Source organism: Mauremys reevesii, linkage group 1, assembly GCF_016161935.1.
Source record: "Mauremys reevesii isolate NIE-2019 linkage group 1, ASM1616193v1, whole genome shotgun sequence".
Classification (NCBI taxonomy): Eukaryota; Metazoa; Chordata; order Testudines; family Geoemydidae; genus Mauremys; species Mauremys reevesii.
In genome coordinates, this window is record NC_052623.1 from 243202620 (window position 1) to 243222125 (window position 19506).

A 19506-nucleotide genomic window follows, 5' to 3' on the forward strand; every position below is an offset into this window, starting at 1 on the left:
CCCAATGATATGGCATTATGAAAATGGCTAGCTGCATTTTGTGTGTGGGTGTGTAGTTTTTTGTAACTACCATCAGATAGTAGCCACTTTCAGAGGCATAAGGAATTTTTTCTCAAAACATAGCAGCAGAGATGTGGGTGACACCTGATATTTTATAAAGAAAATAAACACCCTAAATAATAGTGCAAATATTCAGAGTATATTTGCTTCCTTTTTCTAAAATAATGCTAATATTTATTTGTTTTTAAAATATAATCACTTTATATGTATCTACATAGATCACTTGCAAAAGTCTTTTATGCTGAGTGTAGTGGTGTGTTTTGTGCATTAAACCACAATTTATTCTAGAACTAAGGAACAGGAGTATGATATTCTGGTTTGTCCATTTCCAGCTTTCTTATTTGTTTTTTAACAGGAACATGTAAAGTGGGTTCACACCGAAATGCTGGATAAGAATTCGCAGCTAAAACTCATTTATGTTACTCCAGAGAAGATTGCAAAAAGCAAAATGTTTATGTCAAAACTGGAGAAAGCTTATCAAGCAGGAAGACTCACTCGTATTGCTGTGGACGAGGTTCATTGTTGTAGTCAATGGGGACATGACTTCAGGCCTGGTATGCCCATCCAGAAATATGTATGCAAAGTTATTCAAGCATGCATAAATGATGAGTTAAGCCTGAAATGAGGGCGAAATGTTTTCCTTTTGATAGTGAAGTGTATGCACAATACACAACACAAATACTTGTACATTGACTCAAAGATTTTTAATTTCGTTAATTCAGTACCATTCACAAATAATTTATGGCCTTGTTTAAAGGCCCAAGTTCATTTAAGTTGGGAACATTTAACTGTGGGTTACTTTGGCAGTTTTCCAGGGGACTGTGAGTTGCACCTTATTTGCATAAAGTGGAACAGATTGTGGCTGTCATCTCTAATATAGATGTGGTTCCTGTGGAAAATACAAGTCTGTGCAACTCTCTTCATGGTGCTTAATACCTCTGTATTGAAGGTGAAAATACCATAGCTACATGTTGGAATTTCATGGAATGCACTTTAGTCACTTCTAGTGTAATTTACAAGAAGAAAAATTGTGCAGCATTTTGGTTTCATGTCTGGTCAGCTGCATAATACTAGTATTTATCAATGCTGTTTCTCAGCCTATGAAAGAACTTGTGATTCAGGGTACAGATGAATACAGTATCATCTACTAAACTGTTTATGGAATTTTCTTTTAAATTTCTTACTAAAGAAAGTATTGCTTACAAATTACACATAATGGGCTTTATCTCTTTTTGCTAATGACAGCAATTGTTTGTTGGAAGTGACACAAATCAAAATGTAAATTATGAATGTTTGAGGTTTTTTAATGTTAGTTTTGTTTTCTAATTCTCTTAACTTGAATACATTTTAATAAACAGTACATTCTGAATTCAGGTAAAAATCCATTACAAGGCCAGTTACTCCACTATGTCAATATGGCATTGCCTGCTAATCACTTCATTTGGATTTGTAAATTAGTTCTGTTATTACTTGTTAACTTGCTGCAGATTTGATGTATTAATATATCACTGATGGTGTATGAAACCAAATCTTTTTTCCCTTATTCTTATTTAGACTACAAGTCACTTGGTATCTTAAAACGACAATTTCCCAATGCTCCATTGATTGGGTTGACTGCAACTGCAACAAGTCATGTTCTGAAGGATGCTCAGAAAATTTTGTGTGTTCAGAAATGCATTACCTTTACTGCATCTTTCAACCGGCCCAATCTTTACTATGAGGTATGTATTGACTTGATTTGATTTGAAGTAGTACCTATGAGCCCCTGTTATGGACCCATGACACCATTGTATGAACACAGAACAATCAGTATGTTACGCCTTCTGGAAGACAGAATTTCATTCTATAGTTCTAGGACAAAATGAGGGCACCAGCAACAATTATATGACTTCATTCAGAGTCTGGCTCCTAACTGCCCCAGGTGCCTTTGAGAGTATTCTTCTTTCTGTGGTGGTGACTTATTTGCCAGAAGATAGTGTTCTAATAGTTAGTTTACCTTGAGGACAAATAATAGCTAAATTTGTTCTGGGTTTTTTGGAACTGTTTAATTCCCACAGGATCCTTCCAAGCTAAATCTCTGGAAGATTGAGTTCTCTTGAATATTTTTCTGTCTGAGGAAATGACAAAGAAGTGGAGGTGGGGAGGGGTGAAAACCCAACAAAACAAGAGAAACACAGGAGTATGACAAAAATAACCCTGAATACTAAGAGATTATCTTAAACAATTAGATTGTAATCTCCTCCTCCCCCACCCCACTCCCTGTTATCCAAGTATTTGTGTTCTTGGTCTGTTTTGCTTATGTCTTAGATGGTCTCTTTTTACTTCAAACTAATTTTTGCCAACTTGGTTCTAAACAGTAGCTGGGAACCGGGAGTTGTGTACTGGTACTGAACTCAAGGCTTTTGTGATTAGTAATATTGGAGGCTATCCTTTCCTATTTTAATGAGCTAGCTTCTGAGCTGGGCCTTGGTGCTTCACCATGACATCTTGTTAAAATTTTGTATCTTCTTGCCTTTAGTAGAATTTGGGCTGCTCCATACATTGTGAGAGTGGGGTTTGACAGACTAGAATGTTCCTAATTGAATGGCAGGTGACAAGCACTGGCTGCTACAGCCAGTATTTTAGCTTAGAAAACTGGTGCAATTGTCTGGAAAAGTTGGGAACTTCTGTGGTTACTTTCACATTCTTTATTGGACAGCTTCTGAATGAGCTTTTTAGTCGTGATGGATCTTTACACTGTAGAATAAATGTAAATTAGTCAAAGGGAAGAATAGATGAGTTTACAAGAGTATAGTAATAGGAATATAACAAATTGGCTGAATGGCCATTTAAGAGTTCTTTGCTAATATACGCAATATGGGGTGTGTGTGGGGGTGTGTGTGTGTGTTTTTCAGGTTCGTCAAAAACCTTCAAACAGTGAGGTCTTCATTGAGGACATTGTTAAGATCATCAATGGAAGATACAAAGGGCTCTCGGGTAAGCAATATTAAAAACTAGTGCTTTTAAACTTTTTATTTAAGGCAAAGTTACAATAAAACAGTAACATAATAGATGGTATATCACTTGTTCAGGATCAGGTTAATATTCAAAGAACCTGGCTAATGCTTGCTGGCTGGGGAGCCCTCCTCCTCTGAATACTCTAGAAACGATGACCAAATTTCTAAATAGCTGTCCTCCTCTTGGTGCATCTCTTGTGTACGTATTTGGTGAGGAAAGCTGTCCCTCTAGAAAGCCACAATTCTAGGGAGGGTGGGGAATCCACACACTTTCAATAATGTGCAATACATAGTTTAGCTGCTAACAGTCAAAAATGAATTAATTTGTTCTGTGTCAAACATAGATCCTTTCCTGGAGCATTAAATAAGACAGGTTGGGATCTCTTGGAAGCTGGCATTTTGTCCTAAGACGATTCTCTTTAATAATTTCCTGTGAAAACAATCTAATTCCTGGATACAACCACCATGTGTGCAAGTATGTTCTGATTTTCCCTTCAACCTCTCAACAGAGCACCTCCCTAATAACAAAAATATGATGGATGTTAACTGGAGTGAAATGCCATCTATACAGTGACTTTTATAAATTGGAGATTTATATCCCTTTCCCCATATAGAGACCCACTCCTCCAGATCAATTTATTTGTCCAAATCCCTCTCCCATCTTTTTTTGGCTGTATTTTTTTATCAACATCTTTTTTAATCAAAAAAGTATGTATCTTAGAAATTAAACATTTTGTTACCCGATCAACTTCTCTAATTTGGTTAAAGGTCTAGATAGAGCCACCTTGTATCCAGATTTCAAAATAAAATGTTTGACTCATAAATATTGAAAATATGGGATCTATAAATTTAATGTATTACATACCTCTATCGGTATAATTTCAAACCAGGACCCAGGAGCAGCTGTCTGAATTGAGTAATTTCAGCTCTTATCCATAACTAACAATCACTTTGCTATTTCCTAGGGATAAATTCCTGATTATTTAAAAAAAAAAAATGTAGCTAGGAGAGAGGGACTCGGCAACAGGAATTTAGAAAATTTGTCCAAAGCTGCTAAGATGGTCTGAAAGAATGGATGACGTTCCATTTATGGTGACCTGAATTTCTCTTTAACCCAACAATTAGCATACAGTCCAGTGAAACCTATACAAGAGACCTTCTTTTTAGGCAACCTCCTATGTTATGGAACTGCTCCAAAGTATCCCCAAAATGTATGGAGAACTCATCACTATTAGAAGACCCCTTCCATTAAGCATCGCAATTTAAAAGCAAAACAAAAGTAACAAGCTATGTAGTTCCAACATTGTATTGTCCCTTACTATTTGTCTATTTAAATTGTAATCTCTTTGGAATAGGGCCTGTGCCTTCCTGTGTGTGTTCAGTGCCTAATCCTTGATCCTGATTACGTCTTTGGACCCTACTCTAATACATATAATAATAAAATTTTGAAGTTCCTTTCAGTGGTAGCTTACAATAGGTTGAGCTGTATTATGAAAGCAATTTAAAGGTGCTGCGAAATACCCTGTTAGAATGAAAACGCTTTGGAAAATGGAGAGACAAGGTGGGTGCAGTAATATTGCTTATTGGATCAATGTCTGTTGGTGAGAGAGACAAGCTTTTGAGTTTACATAGAGCTCCTCTTCAGGTCTGGGAAAGGTACTAAGAATGTCACAGTTAAATACAAGATTGAACAGATAGAAAGTTTTTAGCGTAAGTGCACAAAGAGACCATTCAAGGTCTCTTAGACCTCCTGTAGTCATAGGACAAAAAAAGAAGGTTGGGGGTTACAGATTATTGTAATAAATCCAGTCTCTTTAGTAAGAGCATGAAGGCCAGAGGAGGGGCTTCAGGAAAGATTTATTTCAGGATGGGGAACCCCTTCTTTGCCTTCATATTACCACCAACCTCTCCAAGCTCCTCAGCAGAGACAAGCTCCCCGCAGACCAGAACACACCGTCTCAAAGCGGCACCAGACTCTGCCAGAACAAGGGATGCAAACCTGCAGACCTATCTTCACTGCTACAATGATCAACACACCTTTCAAGAGCCATGGGTCTTAAAACATGTGATGGAGCTCATCCAGGGCACTAAATGCCCCAATAAACAACTATGTGGGTGAAACCAGACAATTGCTATGCTCTCAAATGAACTCTTGCAGTAAAATGATAAAACACAAGGTGTTTTTATCACCTGTGGATGGATACTTTTCACAAAGCGATCACTCTACATCTGGCCATCAGTCCTCGTCTTCAAAGGAAACCTGCACAATGCTTTCAAAAGATGAGCCAGGGAGCTTAGATTCATAACTTCGCCACTAAAAACCATACAGACACACACTGCATTTATGGCTTATTACAACAATCTATAACCCACTAGCCCCACTTTTTGTCCTATGACTACAGAGGCATTAATGGCCACTTCATCTTGAATGCTAAAATATCTGTTCAATCTTGTATTTATCTGTGATACTCTTCACCTGCTTGCTAAGTGAGGTTGGGCAGTTAATTCCCCTCTCTGTGCCTTAGTTTTCCTGTTTGTAAAATGAGCTAATGATAGTGTCCTCGTTTGTAAAACACCTTGTGGTCTACTGATAAAGTGCTATATAAGACCATGGTGGTATTGTTACATTGTTTTTATAAATGGTATATAAGGAGATACCATTGCTATCTAAGCAGAGTGTCCAAAATTGGAATTGATGTGGAGACTGTACTGCTTTTTCTGCTTTTGCATGACCAAGCATACTATTGAGTCAGTGTTTGGGAAGTTTTGCACTCTTTCCCCATGTTTTGTCAGTTCCTTTGGTGTTATCTTCAAGCCTATTAATCCTGCACCTTGCACAAACATGAAGTTCACTTACATTTTTTTAAACACTTCATTGCCATAAAAAGTGGGGTTTTTTTGTTTTTGTTTTTTCTTTGGTACAGGAATTATCTACTGTTTTTCACAGAAGGACTCAGAGCAAGTTACCATTAGTTTGCGGAAACTGGGAATTAAGGCAGATGCTTACCATGCAAATCTGGAGCCCAAAGATAAGACCAAAGTTCACAAGGGATGGGCAGCCAATGAAATACAGGTTAGTATACAGTTATTTCTACAGAATTATCTGACTTAAATAATTATATAGATCTGTATCCTGATGGTTTAATGGTTGTACTTCTGTTCAGGTTGTAGTGGCAACAGTTGCATTTGGCATGGGAATTGATAAGTCAGATGTGAGGTTTGTAATTCATCATTCAATGAGCAAATCCATGGAGAACTACTATCAAGAGAGTGGACGTGCAGGTATTGTGAACAAGTTGGCTTCTACTGATAAAGGGAATAGACTTCCATAAACTAATAATCTCGTGTTCGTTGTTATGCCATTGTAATAGAGTTCGCAGAGGGCCAGCAGCCTAGTGGTTAACACACTCAGTTTCTAGTCTCATGGTTCCCAGTGAGAGAGGCCTTCAGTCCAGTTCCTAATTCTTGTATGTAGCTTATCTTCACGGCAGGGTTCTTAACATCCTTACCCTCTCCTTTCTAGAGTGTATAAGGAATAGACACTCCATATACACTGAAAGGGGTGGGGTAGAAATGAAGTTTATGCCCCTCCTGCAACAAGGGCAGTTGGTAGGGGAGCCCAGGTCCTTCCTCAGATCTCCAAGTCCAATATAAGTAAAAGAAAAGACAACTAAACCTTCAGCCCCAACTGGACTGTCTTCCTCCCACTTCTGAGCTGAGTTGTTCCCCTTTTAAGCTTCCTTTCCAGTTGAAGTGTGCTTTGTAGGTCTGGAGGGGTGGGGCTACCTGAGCCCAGTATTGTCCCTTCAGATCCAGCGTGGTGTTTATATATCCCATCACAGTCTTGTAATTGCAGTATGTTGACACAGAGCATTAAACAGTAATAGGTCACCAGGACTAGATGGTATTTACCCAAGAGTTTTGAAGGAACTCAAATATAAAATTGCAGAACTACTAACTGTGGCATATAACCTATTACTTAAATCAGCTTCTGTACTAGATGACTGGAGGATAGCTAATGTGATGACAATTTTTAAAAAAGGCTCCAGAGGCAGTCCCAGCAATTACAGACCAGTAAGCCTACTTTCAGTATTAGGTAAATTGGTTGAAATCGTAATGAAGCAGAGAATTATCAGACATATAGATGAAAATAATTATTGGGGACGAGTCAACATGGCTTTTGTAAAAGATCATGCTTCACCAATCTATTAGAGCTCTTTGAGAAGGGGTCAGCAAAAGGGTGATCCAGTGGATATAGCATACTTGGACTTTCAGAAAGCCTTTGATAAGGTCCCTCACCAAAAGCTATTAAGCAGAGTAAACAATCATGGGACAGAGAGGAGGTCCTCTCATGGATCAGTAACTGATTAAAAGACAGGAAACAAAGGATAGGAATAAATGTTTAGTTTTCAGAATGGAGAGAGCTAAATGTGGGGCCCTTCCAGGACCTGTACTGCGACCAGTGGCAAAGTTTGCAGAAGATGCAAAATTACTAAAGATAGTTAAGTCCAAAGCTGACTGCGAGCAGTTACAAAGGGATCTCACAAAACCAGGTGAATGGGCAACGAAATGGCAGATGAAATTCACTGTTGATAAATGCAAACTAATGCACATTGGAGAAAACAATCCCAACTAAATGTACAAAATGATGGGGTACAAATTAGGTGTTACCACTCAAGAAAGAGATCTTGAAGTCGTAATGGCTAGTTCTCTGAAGACATCTAGTCAATGTGCAGCAGCAGTCAAAAAAGGTAACAGTGTTAGGTACCATTAGGAAAGTGATAAATAATAAAAGAGAAAATATTCTTATGCCACTATTTAAATCCATGGTATGCCCACAGTTCTGGTCGTCGTATCTGAAAAAAAGATATATATATAAGAAATGGAAAAGGTACAGAGAAGGGCAACAAAAATGATTCTGGGTATAACAGCTTCCATATGAGGAGAGATTAAAAAGACTGGAACTATTCATCTTGGAAAAGAGGTGACTAAGGGGGGGTATGATAGAGGTCTATAAAATCATGAATGGTGTGGAGAAAGTGAATAGGGTAGTGTTATTTACCCCTTCACATAACACAAGAACGAGGAGTCACCCAATGAAATTAATATGTTGCAGGTTTAAAACAAACAAAAGGAAGTACTTCTTCACACACTGCATAGTCAACGTGTGAAACTCATTTCCAGGGGATGTTGTGAAGGCAAAAGCTATAACTGACTTCAAAAGAGAATTAGATACATTGAAGGAGATTAGGTCCATCAGTGGCTATTAGCCAAGGTGGTCAGGTATGCAGTCCCATGCTCTGGGTGTCCCTAAGCTGCTGAGCGCCAGTTCCTGGGACTGGTGGACAGTAGGATTACTTGATTATTGTCTTGTTCTGTTCATTCCATTTGAAGCACTTGGCACTGGCTGCTGTTGGAAGACAGGATACTGGGCTAGGTGGACCATTGGCCTCACCCAGTATGATGGTTCTTATGCTAATATATGTTGTGCTTTTGGCCTGGTTCTCATTTATACTTAAGGCCCCTGTACACCATTCTGGCAATTAAAGAGGTCTTAAAGTGGGCATAAACTACATTTACACTCACTTTAAGGGCTTTTTACACTGCCAGGATGGTGTAAAAGAGCCTTAATGTAAATGGAAATCTGTCCCTCTGCCTTTTTGTTTTTAGCAGATTCTTGTTTTGTGACACCCATTGTTACCAAAATTAGTTCATAACATGCAGATTTTTGGCTGATCAGATGTGTTCTATTTGTATAGCTTTACTTGGATGTTTGACCCATGTCTTTTATCATGATTTTCATCCCAAACTCTCTCTTAAGTGATCTATGAGCTCTATACGAGATTCATTTCTTTCACATGGAAATGCAGCCACCTACTGAGTATAGAGCATCAGCTATTGACCAGTGCACACCAACACTACACATCATCTGAGGGCAAAAAGTGAATAATACCATCCTAGCTAATTAAAATTACAGGGAGAATTTTGATTGGTTAGAATTTGGTCAGTACACTACAGGTAAATGTTTACAGGACCATAAGTAGTGAAGACCTCTGTTTTGTTTGATCTGAAAAATGACATCTCCCACAGAAATACCCCTTAGCACCTGCTGTAGCATTGGTTAGATATTGATTCAGAGGGAATAGTGACATAGTAGAAGAGAGAGAATGCAACAGCATAAACTGAGGAAAACTCAGTGATACTCAAATATTGGAAGGCTGGACAGTTGCTGGTTTTCCTTTGGCTCGGTAGTAATGCACAAACTCAGGGATAGGATTTGAAGTTACATGGAAGGTTTCTGAAGGCGTCGTGAAGCCAATTGACTGAGATTTGAACACTGCCCTTTCTTCATATGTATGTTAGGCATCAGCTTCAGTACTGGCAAAAGAAAGGCACAACTTCTACTGAAATCAATGGGATTTTGCATCTGCTTATACTAGTACTGAACTGTTTGCAGGTAGTGTCGGGGATGATGTTGTAGATGAAATAAAGCTGATGAGGTAGGGACCACCAGTTAATGGCTCTAACTGCTGCTACTGGATGTTTAGTGTAAATTCACATTACACTGGTGCTGTTTACACCTACTTAAACTTGTTTTATGAAAGTTTATGCCATTGCTCATGTTACTACTGATTTGACTTACTCTTCCATGTGGGGTGCATTTACTCCAGCTGCATAGGCCTTGCCAAGCTTATGGGAATGGGAGACAAGTGCATGAGAACACCCAACAGTACGTAGTCCTACCAGAAATCAAAAAGGAAAAATTGTCACTCATCCTAGCTAGATAAAGCAGAATTGTTGTTCAGTAGAATGCTTTGTTAGAGTATTTCCACAATGTGATAACAACACTTGAGGGTTTGATTCTCTATAGCTCAGGAAGTGTAGTGGCAGTTAAACAGCTGCCTTTGTACTAAATTCTCTTTTGTTGGCCCTCTTGGAGGCCTAATAAAATCGCTGAAATTGTGTAGCAGACAAATATTTGATATAAAAATTTGTGTGAATTGGATTAATGTCAATGCATGTTTTTAGGGAGGTATTTTTCATAAGCACCAGTGCTTGCCTATCTCTGCTTCCATTGACTTCCTATGTACACATTAAGACTGTACTTAAGCCATAAAAGGGCCTTAAATTTAAGTTCTGCAGAATACAATAGATTGGTATTGGCAGTTTTTGATTAAGGAGCAAAATGTTAATCATCTGTATTTTTTTATTTATATAAGAATACGGTAAATTCATCTTTCTTTTCCTAAGCTTTCTGTGGTATTAAATTCTTAGTTCTCTCAGTTGATAGCAGATTCTCTGTCATACAGATGTGGAGCCTGTGTGCACACACACAAGTATATAGAGGCAGAATTTGTTTAATTTTATATGATGTGTGATTTGCTTTGATGCTCCCCAGGAGTACCCAGGGTTGTGAGGCACCTCACCACTACCTGCCCTTAGCATAAAGTAGTCTTTTTTTGCCTGCTGCGGATCAGCACTCTGAAACCAACGCCTCTGGGAGCACAAACACGGTCTTCCAGACCTCTGCAGATCTCACTCTCTCTGTACAGATAGCGATGGGTACACACCAACCCCGAATGCTCAGAGCATTCCCTGCGGCCTCCAGCCTCTTGTCCCCAAACACTCACAGAATTACTGGTCCTGCTAGTCCCAAGGGAACAGTACACACCAGTTTATAAGATTCAGTTTAGGCCCAACACTTGGCTTAATACTACAGCTCTTAAATATATTTATAGTGAAAACAAGAATAAGCTTATCAAACTATGGAGATTCAGGTAATGGTGAGTAAGAATATTGGAAATGATTACATATAAAACATAATTGCAACATCTAGAGCAGTGGTTCTCAAACTTTTGTACTGGTGACCCTTTTCACAGAGCAAGCCTTTGAGTGCGACCTTCCCTTATAAATTAAAAACACTTTTTATATATTTAACACCATTATAAATGCTGGATGCAAAGCGGGGTTTGGATGGAGGCTGACAGCTCGCGACCCCCTCATGTAATAACCTCGTGACCCCCTGAGGGGTCCCAGCCCCCTGTTTGAGAACCTTTGTTCTAGAGACTAAATGAACAGATTAATCTGTTTAAAGAAGTTTATTTCACTCAAAGTTCTCTTCAGTATTTTCAACCAAGCCTGTTGAGGCACCTTTTTCATGAAGCAAAATGCTGTCCTTTTACTCCCTCAGTGGAGGATGACTGGGCATCCCCTTTGTCTCCCCAAAGGTATTCAAGAAAAACTTTGATATGCACCTCAAGATAATGTTTTCTTCCTCTACTTTTTCTCTCTTCCTGTTAGTTCATTTTACAATCCATTTTCATTCACTGGTCAAAGGGGACCTATTGTGAATGGGACAATACTCAATTTACATCTAAATGGATAGACATCTCCAGTCTGTCAGGCAACCTCCTTGATATAGACTTTGAGAGCATATTTTTCAGGGTGTGTGTGTATATACATAACTCCTTACATAGTATCCATGTACATTTCACAGTGATAATGATGACCAGTGTGACAGTGGCTTTCATTTTGAGATCTCACTGTACTTGGAACCAGAATGTACATACAGAATCCAGAGATTCCTGTAAATCCTCTGCATTCCCTTGTCAGTTGGCATTAATTAGTTCTCGGGTCACAGTTGCATGTTCATAAAACATTTTTTTGTTCCTAACTTGGGAAAAGTCTAAATGAGACGTCTAAATGGTGGTGTTTCAAATGCGTTGTAGGTCGAGATGACCAGAAAGCTGACTGCATTTTATATTATGGTTTTGGAGATATATTCAGAATCAGCGGCATGGTAGTGATGGAGAATGTGGGGCAACAGAAACTATATGATATGGTATCCTACTGCCATAACATGAACAAGTAAGTTATTCTGGCTTTCTGATTGTTTTTGTTTTTTTTACTTAACTTTTCCTCCATGCTTATAAATATTAATAAGGAACAGTCACATATGCCAGGATTTGTATATCTGAAGCTCATCACATTTTATCTAGCATATGAAATAAGAGTGTTAACTTACCACTCTCTCTCTCTCGCTGTTTTAAAAATGTGCACGGAAGAAGTAGAAGTAGTTGTATTACAGCTGAAATACAAGTCAGCCAAAAGCACATAGGGTTCAAGCCCCTTTCAGTATATGTACTGGAACATTTTGCTTTTTTTGCTTTTGAGATATCAATACATAATAGTCATACTGGATCAAAATCCTGTTTAATCTGATATGCTTCAGAAGAAGGTGGAACTCCTGCCCTTGACAATGTTCTTGGCCAGTTAGTGAATACTGTACAGCAGGGGTAGGGGAAAATCTTCTTGGCCTAATCTAACAATCCGATTGATATTCTGAAGCATTAGAATCAATCAATAGTCCTTCTCATTGTCATCCTACTTACTGGAATTGCAGATGCTGTTCGTTTTCATGTAACTAATCTTCTTTCCTATTTAAATAAGCTGTTCAGTCAACAATAGTCATAGCAATGAATGCCATAGATATTCATATGTTGTGTAAAACAGTATTTCCTTCATCAGTTATGTACTTCTTGTGACTCCTTCTTTTTTTCTTTTTTTTGAGACCAGGTAGGATCACTTAAGTCACTTTCTCTGTACCATTCATTTGATGTAATATATATATGTGCATCTGCATTTTACAATCTCCTCTTACTCTTGCCTCATCTCTAAAAATATATCTATACTCTCAGGTGTCGCCGTGTATTGATTGCTCAGCATTTTGATGAAGTGTGGGATTCTGCAAACTGCAACAAAATGTGTGATAACTGCTGTAGAGAGAAGCTTTGTAAGTAAACTGATGTTTAATCTGAAAGCAGATAGTAGGGTTACTATATGCTTCCAAGAAATGTCCAGTCTAGACAAGGTGTTTAAAGCCTTCTGAAAGGGGAATTCAACTAATAGGTCAATCATATAGGCAGGCTAGTAGCACTGCCTATTTATTAAGGTTGCTCAGCACTTCCCATTGCAAGACCCTGTTTTCATTTGCTTATAAATTTGCCTAACTTTAACCATTTGGGCCGAAATGTTCTACACTGCTGGGTGTCTTCCTTAAGCTAAATTTTTAAATTTCAGCCAAAACAGTTCAGCTGTTTTCAAGAACTAGACTAAGGGAGAACATGTTGTTTTGCCCATGTTAAAATATATTCTGATGTCCTTTTCTTTGAGAAGCTCTAGTGCCCCTAATGCTTTGCAGCTGGCACTTGAAATTTGCCAGGGGTAGCTTTTGTGTCATATGTGCCTTTTTGCCATCCCTGTGCAAATCTGCCCAAATTTGCCTGATCTCTTTGAAAAAGTTAAATTCACACATGTAGAGACTATTTAGCATTCAGCAGCTAAAATCTCTGAAGATTCCGTTCACACTGAGGGTGCTCCAGCCCCCAGGCCTCCTATGTGTGATCAAACTGCACATGTCATCCCCACAGAGCAGCTGAGTATGGTCTAGTCCAGGGTTGTGGATGATCAAAAGGACTTTCCCTGCAATTGCTGCTCTGGAGTGAGGTTGGGCCAGGCTCTGGAACTGAGAGCAGGGAGGCTGTCTGGGCTGTGCTCTCAATGGCTCTCTGCTGGTGCCCAGGCTGCATGGAGGAGAAAGGTGCCTGATTTAAATGCAGAGGGGACTAGATAGAGATTGGGGGTGAGGAAAGGAGTTGATTGGGACATGGCGCTTGGTGGGGAAAGAGAGAAACTGGGAGTTGAGATGTGTGGGACTGACTGGGAAAGGAGACTGAGCATTGGGATGGTGGGGAGGCAAGTCTAAGGAGTGCAGATTGGGACTGTGGTGGGCAAGGAAAATGGGATTGGGATAAAGAGCCAGGGTTGGGAAAGAGAGAGGACGGGGATTGGGACGGGTTGGAGGGGATGGGACAGAAGGAGGAACAGGCAGAAGGGTCTGTGCCCACTAGAGCATGCTATTTTTCAGAGCCTGGAATGGAATCAAAGACTCCAGTATCTCAGCATTCCTCTGCTATCAACAATTAAACACACTGGCAAAGTGTGTGTGTCATCCCCCCCTTTAGTGTTGGTCCACACAGAGGATGACAACCTACAATTACTCTGTTACTTTTGCACTGAAAGAGGCAGGGGTCCTGTGGGAAAAGTAGTGTGTGATCATGTATTGAAAGACTGATCACATTAGGGCTACAGGCTTGTCATGGTGGTGGAAAAACTCATGGATACTGTGGCTTCTCTGACTACCCTGTGGAAAGGTTCTTGGTGAGTCTAGGCGGGAGGAGAGAGGTTGGAGAGCAAGCCCACCTTGCACTCACCCTGCAGTGGCAGTTCCTATCCTATGGGGCTGGGCGTTGTGGGCTGGCACGTGAGATTGCAGTGCCACTCACGTTTTGGCTCTGCCGCCTCTCTGTGACAAGTGGGGGGATGGCCGAGCCAAATCTAAGTGAGTGGTGTTACAACCAGGTGCACAGGGTTGCAGCACCATTCACTCAAATTTGAGCCAGTCACGACAGAGGGCCGGAAGGGCCAAACCTGAGCAGTGCTGTCATCCCGAGTGCCAGGTCACAACACCCAGGGTAGTGAGCCAAACCGAGCCCTGCAAGACACCAAAGCTACTCCCGCCTGTGCCTGAGGGGTGTGGGGCAGGTTCATGGCCTGCTTCCCAGGACCCCTCTCTCACCAGCCCAGGGTGATGATTGTAGTGCCACAGTAGAGCTGCTGCTGTGAGCAGTTGGTGCCCCTTTGGTGGGGTAAGGAGGCAATGGGGACAAGGGCACTGGGACACTATAATTTTGAAGCGGGATAGTTGAATTTCATTTGTCAGGGCATTTTTTTAATCAAAAATCACGGCGCAGTCACTGAACCTGTGACTTTTACTAAATTAACTGTGACAACTCTGATTTGTGATTTTAAAGAAGTGCCATGACAAATCTGCAGCCCTAACAGTCATACATGTACACAAGGGGGCAGAACGAAGGTTACAGGCAACCTTAATTCTGGCATTTTGTAACTTTTGAGTGCTTTTCTTTGCAATCTCTTAATAATGTTTTTTTAATGTAATTATATTAAGAATACAAGAAGGAGGGAATCCAAACACAGCAGTCCTACCATTTACATAGCACCTGTCATCCAAAGATTTCAGAGCGATCTAAAATATCGCAATAGCCCTGTGTAGTATCAGCTTGGAGTAAAGTACAGAGAATCCTGATTCTCAAGTCCCCAACTCTGATCACTAGATTACATTCCTTCCCTGTGCACTCTGTTTTTTTTTTTCTTCATATGATGGGCTGGGAAAGACACGTATGAAGATTTTTGAATTACTTCTTTGGGATACAATGTTTAGAATTTGCTTGTATACAATACTATTTTTTTGGTAAATATTGAAGTATTAGATAATAATTAGAGATGAGGCTTGAACAGTAAAGTTTAGACCTGGAACTGAACGTAAGCCTAGTTTGGATATTCAGATCCTGGGTTTTCATTTGGACCTGTGTCTAATAAGAACTGGTCAGTGAAAAATATTTGAAGGATGACCTGTCTGATTGCTGTTTTATTCTCAATCTTCTGACAGTCATGCCAGTGGGGAAACTTACCTTAGTAGCCTTAGGTTGGGGTCTCTGCAACTTGCCGTGAAAAAGACACTCCTTTCAGTGACCCACATTGGATGCTGTTACAGTCTGTCTCATAGCCATTTTTATCCATTTTCCAATTGGAATAAATTTGTTTGAGACTTTTCTGTTTAAAAAAAGTGTATTCTGTCTTTAGTCTGTAAACTCATTGAGACAAGAAATGTCTTATACGGAGCTTTACAGCATATAAATAACTTTACTTTGCTCTGTAAATGTTTCAGAATAAATACCACTGTGGAGAGAGAGAACCCAGTTGCAAATAATCTATTACCTAGCTTGTGAGTCAGCAAAATGCCACAAATAACAAAAACACTAAAGTTGCACCACACATCCAAATGAGATTTAAATTGCTTTTTACCCTAAATTAGGAGACTTATTCATGACAAGCTACTTTGAAATCCATTTTTAAAAAAACTAGCTGCATGTATCAGCTTTATTATTTGAAATGTCAATGTTGTTCCTGTTCCCATTAGAAGGTAGCTGGGAACGGTCTCAAATTCTAGGTAGAATTTTAATCCTAAAAGCTTCAATAATATATCAGTGTTTCAGATGACTGACAAAATAACCAGCCTGAAGCTGCAAAGACTTGAGCACATGCTTAACTTTATGCTCTGAGTAATGCCACTAAAATTATTGACTATTCAATGTGTAAAGTTCAGCATATATGAAAGTCTTTTCTGGACTGGAGATTAAATGATTAAGTACAAGCATAAATGTGATTTGTGATTATCATGTATTGTTCAAACATCTCAGTTCGAAGATTACAGCAGTACAGAATTGTTTATTATATTTTATTGTAAAGTAACACCTCTGGCACAGTATGCTTTGTTTTGAAGTACTAAGTCCTCTTCTTTTCCTTGTAGTGTTTGAGAGAATGGATGTAACGGGATACTGCAGGGATCTAATCAAAATACTAGAGCAAGCAGATAAGATGAGTGAAAAAGTCACTCCACTGAAATTAATTGATGCCTGGCTGGGCAAAGGTGTGTCAAAGTTAAGAGTGGCTGATGTTGTTTCTCCAACACTCCCTCGTGATGAACTGGAGAGGATTATTGCCCATTTCATTCTGCAGCAGTATCTGAAGTATGTGTGACCATTAATTCTTTCCTTTGAAATCTACTAATTACCCTGTGTTATCCGGCACTTTACGAACCAGAAAGCCCTAGAAACCGGCATTTCTGATATCTCCCAATGCAAATCTTCAATAGGGTTGCCAGTTGTCCCTGCCCCAAGTGCTAGCTCCGCAGCTTCCATTGGCTGGGAACCACAGCCAATGGGAGCTGCAGGGGCGGTGCCTGTGGCAGAGGCAGTGTGCAGAACCTCCTGGCTGCACCTCTGCCTAGGATCTGAGGGACATGTCGCTGCTTGCAGGAAGCCACCCAAGGTGAGTGCTACCCAGATCTGGCACCCTGAAACCCCTCCTGTCCCCTAACCCTCTGCCTGAGCCCTCTCCTGCACCCAAACTCTCTCCCTCCATTGGTAAGTATAACTCTTTAGTTAACTTGAATTTTTGACTAACCAGCACCCCCATTCCCCCAACATGCTCGATAACAACACTTTTACTGTACTATTATCTCTGCAACAGTGCTGGTTTTGGTATAGTATCACAGTAGTGGATGTTTTAGCAATTCCTTCATTTCGGAAGCTGCTATCCTGGCTATAAAAAGTTTGCACATAATATTATTTTTCTGTTTACTCTTGAAAAATAATCTCTCATTTTTAAAACAGAAAAGTTGAAAATAAAAAATAAATAGAAATTTGTGGTTTAAAGTAACACTTTTTTGCTTTTGTAGTTTTAAAAAAAAGCAGCTTTTTTATTTTTTGGGGGTGGAGTAAATGCTAAATTTTTAACGATAGTCCCCAATCCTGCAACAAGTGCCATGGAGGCAAACTGACTGCTGCACTTGTGCAGCACTACATTGACTTCAGTGAGATGAGATGGGCAAAGAAGGTTGCCTGTGCAGAACCTATTGCAGTATTAGGGGTTTACTGTGGCATGAGAGACTTAAGAAAACACAATGAAAATGACACTGGTATTCCATGTATGTGTGCTGCTTTCTTTTCAAAATAAGGCCCTCTGAATATATGGGCCTCTGACATCCCATGATCCTAACTTTCTATCATGCACAAAAAATGACAAAAGATTTACACACTTGACCTTTATGAGCCTAAGTGGACAGGAAGGTTGACTGAGTCAAAACATTGCTTTTTTTTTTTTCTTGCTTAGTGTCCAGATATCCTATTATTTGATCCCCACTAGACCAAAGAGTAGTGCTGAAAAGTCAGCAAAATGAAATAAAGTATAATGTGCCCACTGTAAGAGCCAATCTTGCCAACTCCCATTTGAATTTACTGATTATTTGCTTGCATAGGTGCAACAGGATCAAGGAATTAGTGGGGCATCTGTTCATAACAGTTCCTAAATGTCTCCACATTTTCCTCCTTATATCTATTCTGCCCACTCTACTCCTGTTTCCAGTGTTTTCCTCTGACTGTGGCTTAACTTTTGCAGAGAAGACTTCAGTTTCACAGCATTTGCTACAATATCCTACTTGAAAATAGGACCCAAAGCTGATCTGCTGAAAAATGAGGCACATGTTATCACCATGCAAGGGAGATCAAACAAAAAAAGTGTTGACAAGGTATTTGTATGTGTGTGTATATATTGACTATTTATATGATTATTTTCCATTAGTGTTTACCACAGCTGGTTAGTGCCTGTTTACTATGTGCAAATTTTAGAATATTTTCCTCAGTGTATTCCCCCTCTGCCTCATTAAATATGTTTCTTTTGATCCTTTGGCAGTAGTGTCTTTCCAGTTACACATCTTAAGATGCAAAATGTAAGAGGGTGAGGAGGAGGGGGGAAAAAGTTCAGTACAGATTAAAAAAAAAAAAGTTCAGAAGTGTCGTGTTCTCTTTTACCTTCACCTGAGTGGATTTACTCATTCTCCCTGTGTGTAATACAATGGAATTAACATGAGTGATGAATGCATTTAGAATCCTATTTCAGCAAGAATATAATTCTAGGTAATATAAATATTAAACCACAAGACTTATAATTGTCATTGTGAAGTGTCTCTTACAGCTGTCATAAGTTACGGATTCCACATTAGGCATTATAGTGATGTTGATTTATATTTGAAACCCTTTTGACAATAAGAAGTCAAAAGCTATGTAGCTATAGCAACTTATTCTTTCCAGTTATACCTATGCAAATCCTTAGCAATGCTATCAGTTTTAGTTGAGGTAATAGGAATTAACAAATTGTTGTGGAACAAGAACTTGGACCAGTGTTTAGACTTGTTTAAAAGAATTGTTGCTGTAGTCACTATTTAAATATAACTGAAGCAGTCTGTAAATGCTATTTCAACTTGCCTCTCTATTTCCAATTAAAATACAGATTAACAAGAGTGGCACTTCCATAAAATTAGGGACCACTTACATTCTGTAGCTATTTGGACATACAGTTAAAACAGGTACAGATCCTGCCACGTTTTGCTCATGAAAGAACTGTGCCATGTGAGCAAAAGTTTACAGAATCGGATCCTTGATCACCTCTAATGAGGCTGCAATTGCTTGCTCAACAGCCATGTTGGCTTTATCATTAGCAGGAATTGGTCATTTGAATGTGTGAAATAATTACTCTGACTAGTCTGAAAATCTCAAGTATTTACATACAGCAGCTTAATAGAATGTGTCGTTGCTACATCATATGTATTTGTCATAGATGTTACTGCCTTTAAAGGGGTATTTCAGGTTCAGTTGCATCTTTCTCCTGAATGTAGCAGGTACTGTGGGGCATAATACACTGTTAATGCTGCCCTGTGTGCATTATCTTTTGAAGAAATTTGGACATGCCA

General features: G+C 39.3%; 1 protein-coding gene across 6 annotated transcripts in view; it reads left to right on the plus strand.

The window, feature by feature from the left end:
• The window catches only part of RECQL (RecQ like helicase), a 31420-nt gene that overhangs the window by 8136 nt on the left and 3778 nt on the right, over nt 1–19506 (plus strand). For 5 of the 6 annotated variants that reach the window (XM_039544233.1, XM_039544223.1, XM_039544259.1 and 2 more), the window contains 9 exons: nt 416–614; nt 1615–1781; nt 2955–3036; nt 5981–6129; nt 6221–6338; nt 11786–11924; nt 12755–12849; nt 16507–16726; nt 18156–18285. In XM_039544233.1, the coding sequence (XP_039400167.1) occupies nt 416–614; nt 1615–1781; nt 2955–3036; nt 5981–6129; nt 6221–6338; nt 11786–11924; nt 12755–12849; nt 16507–16726; nt 18156–18285 (1299 nt within the window). The remainder of the gene's footprint in view (nt 1–415; nt 615–1614; nt 1782–2954; nt 3037–5980; nt 6130–6220; nt 6339–11785; nt 11925–12754; nt 12850–16506; nt 16727–18155; nt 18286–19506) is intronic. The other variant, XR_005600327.1, reaches the window with a different exon arrangement.